This window comes from Pygoscelis adeliae, unplaced genomic scaffold (genome assembly GCF_000699105.1).
Source record: "Pygoscelis adeliae isolate BGI_AS28 unplaced genomic scaffold, ASM69910v1 Scaffold67, whole genome shotgun sequence".
NCBI lineage: Eukaryota > Metazoa > Chordata > Aves > Sphenisciformes > Spheniscidae > Pygoscelis > Pygoscelis adeliae.
In genome coordinates, this window is record NW_008825271.1 from 7,485,168 (window position 1) to 7,489,618 (window position 4,451).

Genomic DNA, 4,451 nt, shown 5'->3' on the forward strand with positions numbered 1-4,451 from the left:
ATACATATTTAAAACCTGAGTATTTTCTTCAGCATAAATCACACATTTCCCGCAATTCCCAAATAAAGATAGCAGTGTCCTTGGAGTTCTGCACATCAATTTAGAAAACACCCAGAATGTTATTAGGAATCATTTTCTCATACCCAAATGAGTAATTCAATTATATTTTGCTACACGATTACTTACAGGAGCATCATTAGTTGGGTTTTCTGTGTTTGTTTTTAATAACAATTTCTCACTGAAATTCACCTCAGATTTCACAACCCAGTTAGTAACCCCAAAATTTTATACAACATACGAAGAGTGAGGTGCAAGAACAGGTTTCATGAAAACAAACTGCGAACTAAAAGCGTTGTCTAAATTAGCTTTTAGGATAGGCTGAGAAGATGACAAAACCCACTCTGAAGGGTATCAGCGTCACAGTCATGAACCAGCTCTTTTCAAGTCAGGTGCCCAAGACGCTGACTTCAAAGATAAGGCAGAAGGAGAAACGAGTGATGCCAGCGTCAGTGGTATGGGTTTTTTACCCAATTTTCCAATATGTAGCATTCTAATTTGGAATGTGGGAGATTCAGGTTCAGATCTCTCTTCAGTCTCGGCATCTAAAAATGCAATTCCTGGTTCCGGTATGAAGGCACCTAGCATAGTAAAGGTCTTCTTGGTGCCTCATACAAAAACAATTCTCCTTTGCACATCACCTGATCAAGAAAGGATGTGACTGAAGACATAGAAAAGTCTTCCTCTCTTCCATCAGAAGGGAGGATTTCAATCACCCATCATCATTCCATAAAACTGAGAGCTTAGATTTTTAAATAACCTGTACTGCTGACAGCAGCAGCAGACAGCAATTAAGAGGTGTAGATCTCAACAGGACTTCAGCAACAAGTCTCTGATCAACAGTAATGCCCATGGCAACAAGCACATCAGCTTTGTTGAACAAATTCTGAAGTCCTTTTCCCTGCCATCCCTTGGTTTTACCATAACATAAGCAAATCAGAGACCTGTCGTGGTTTCTCTTTACAGTTCGTAAATCAATGTACAAGTTTGTTGCTCTGCAATGCTGAAGGTACTGAGAACAGGTCAGAGATGAATCTCCCTGTTAAGAGAAGAACAAGTAGGATTCTATCAATAACAAAAATTATGTTTAAAAGTAAGTGAGAAGTATATCTATCAGAAATACCTACTGTTGCTGCAGGCTTACAATGGGTTTTCATTTCATTGAGCCTCTCTTGAATGTAACCAAAGTCAGCTTGTTTCCAGAATATCTGTTGGGCTGTCTCAATGTCACTTGCCCTGATGTATGAAGGAGAGAGAAAAAAAAAAAAAAAAAATCAAGGTCCGTTGCTCAGTTCTAGTAATAACTTTAACAGATAACATTTTTTTCCACTGAAAGTGGAACAGAAGAGCCAGCCAGTTACTTTATTGACATTTAAGATGCAAAACAGGAAGCAACTTATCAGCTGCATGTAAGTGAAAACGTCAATGACAATTTAAAGCTATTCTCCCGTAAAAGGGTATAAATTTTTTTTTAACATTTTTCCTCTGTTTTTAAAGCTAAGAAAGGAAATCCAGAGTTATTTTAGGAATCTGAATTCAAGGCTAAATCGGAATAATGAAAACATTGTGGCAGGAAGCATTTCAAACAATATTTTCTTCCTTAAAAAGTTAAATTTTTAAAATCATGTTGAAAGACGTTATCTATAAATACACACATACATATACACGTATCTCCACAAAGAATCATCCTTCAAGCTCTAAAGTTCACAACAATGTTAACTTCACAGCTAATATGAAAGTGAGCACTATACTCTTTTTTAACATACTGTACTTTATACATTTAAAATGAAACTTACCATCCAGTTTCAACATAATCACACACTGGGTAACTGAACCTGTAATCTGATTTGCAAGATTTCTCATAACCCCAGCAGGATCTTAGTTTCTTCAAGTATTTCTGTAACACAGAATAACTGAATCAGGTTACGTGACAGCAAAATGGGAAATGACTCAAGTTAGTTGTCAGCTTATAAACCACCTCTTGCTAATAAATCTTGCGTTAAAGGCTTTCGATTTGGTCTGTTTTCAAACGGAGTTTCAGAAAGAACACTCAGATTCTTTATGCACAACAGAGGCTCCAAAGAGGACACGCATGCACAGCAACATTATCCTTGTCTTTAACATGTCTGTTCCAGGACACCCACTTTTCCTGACCCAGTGAGTAGGATTCCAAAATTTTAACATCTCTGACAGATACAGATACCAAAGCTAGGCTCACACAAAGCACAGTGCTCCAGGCTGAGGGTACCACTGCTCCCCAGGCAAATCTAGAAACATCAGCTTCCGCAGCGCTGTAGAAAGCCAGAGAAGGGGGAGCGCAGCTCCCACCCCCAGCAGCTCCAGCCTGAGAGACACCAGAATTGCTCCGGAGCCACACGCGGCCCGGATCCTCAGGTTCACTGTCCCTGCTTCAGGTGAATGAATTATATGCAACCGCAGGGTAAGATTAAATCAGCGTTTCATTGATTTGCCTATCCTCTTGGCGCTTCCGCAGAAGTACTACAGCATGCTAAAAATCACAGGCCTAGAAATTACTAACTGTACTTAGTTCAAACACCTTTCACATGCGCAAGAGTCATTCAGATTAAGATCATCATTTCAGCTCTGCAACAATTAAAAGGAGGGGGGATAAACATCTTGCAAAACAGGACGTTAAAAATCCAGCCTTGTGACAGCGTCAGATTCAGGAAGAGCCCCGTACAACTATTTCAAAAGCAACAATTCCAATTCCCGGTGGAACCGACCCATTGGCAAGGAGACCAATTCATCACCATCTTTAACTGCTATGACTCCAAGAACAAACCACCCCAACATTACATTTGAACAAATGGACAAAAAAAAGCAAACCTACTTTATATGGGCAACGAGAGTCCCGCTTACAGATGCCAGCAATATGCTGATTATTGTGCAGAAAGTACGGAATATGCTCATCTGGCAAGTTGATAGCTTTGTAGCTATATAATGGCTCTTCTGGAATGTTTTTGAATTCAGTAAGATTTTCAGCTTGGGAATTAGCCAGGACTTCTTGCAGTAGCAATCCAAACGCAAGCAACATGAACATGGCAACCTATGAGTTCTGTACTTATAAAAAAAAAAAAGACACTTAACATATCTGCAGCATAGCAAATTTCAAGCATACAAGACAATACTCAGCCAAAGTCAGTCATATACTCAAAGAATTTGTACTTGTATTTCTGAGGTGGTTTCTTTTTCCTATGACAAGCAAACTTTCACTAAGAGGCTAGACTGTACAACCTCAGGATTATCTTTGGCTCATTAGTCATTGAGGGTTATTACGCACTACCAACTCACAGTCAGACTAAAATGGGTGTGTTTACTTCAGCTACATCCCAAGGGATCCTGAGAGTTCAAATGTGGAAACTAAGTATAGAGCATATAATATCCTGTCAGCGGGAAGAAAATGTAGAAATATGGGGGGGGAAGGGTGAGAAAAGGAGGAATTTTAATTTAAAAGTAAGTATAAAAATAATACATTCTCCACTTTGGAAGAAACTAATCATTAGCTGAAGGAAAACTATGCAGTCACAAATAAATGGTCAAACTTAAGCCTGTTTCAGGATGCCTGTTTTTAGTAGTTAACATCACGTTAAAGAAACTTTGAATACTGAGTTACATACTCAAAATTAACTACAGGCCCATACATATCTATATACTCTGACGCAGACTGGATACCCTTCTGGTAATACAACCTTCTCATCAAACACCCCTCCTTTGAACCATTAAACTTCCTGAGAAAAGAATGGATGGCCTGTATCTAAAAAACCCCTTTTGGCATTGTAATTTGCCAAAATTTGCATGCTTGCTTGCAACTGAAGCCTTTAGCAATATTCCTACAACACAAGTAGTTTTACCTGTTTGGTTTGAGGAGAACTGCTTCAGATTTCCCAAGTACACAAACCTAGTGGTCGGGGGGGAGGAAAGCCGAGTTAAATCCGTCCTGCAAAAGGAGGCTTCCTCAGAACACAGTCCTGCTCCTTGGGAAACGTTCACAGCAATGAGAGCAACCTTCCAACAGCCCGGCAGCGTTTCTGACCCGTCCCGGTACTCGGATCCCTGCAGGAAAGCGCTTCCCTTTCCCGACGGCACGCACCCCGGGGCGTGCGGGGGGGATCTCGGGAGGATCACACCGCATCCCATCCCCAGCTCAACCCCAACGCTGCGCCGCGGTGTCCGGCTCCCCAAAACGGCCTTGCCCCTTCCCCACCCGCTGGGCCAGTCATTTACGGGAAGGGCGCCCGACACCCAGTGCTAGTGCCAAGTCCATACTGGACCCAGAGCTGGACCCAGCCTCTGGGCCCGCGCTGGACCCGATGCCTGGCCCACGCTTGGCCCACGCTGGCCAAGCCCGTGCTGGACCCGGTGCCAGGCCCACA

The 4,451-nt window shown here is 41.7% G+C and overlaps 1 protein-coding gene across 1 annotated transcript in view; it reads right to left on the reverse strand.

The window, feature by feature from the left end:
• EOGT (EGF domain-specific O-linked N-acetylglucosamine (GlcNAc) transferase) overlaps positions 1-3,970 on the reverse strand; it is an 18,371-nt gene extending 14,401 nt beyond the window's left edge. The window contains exons 1-5 of the mRNA XM_009329810.1: positions 3,930-3,970; positions 2,909-3,133; positions 1,854-1,954; positions 1,185-1,293; positions 1,002-1,096 (exon numbers count right to left, since the gene is read on the reverse strand). Of these exons, the coding sequence (XP_009328085.1) occupies positions 1,002-1,096; positions 1,185-1,293; positions 1,854-1,954; positions 2,909-3,118 (515 nt within the window). The 5' untranslated portion in view covers positions 3,119-3,133; positions 3,930-3,970. The remainder of the gene's footprint in view (positions 1-1,001; positions 1,097-1,184; positions 1,294-1,853; positions 1,955-2,908; positions 3,134-3,929) is intronic.
• Between the last annotated feature and the right edge of the window lie 481 nt (positions 3,971-4,451).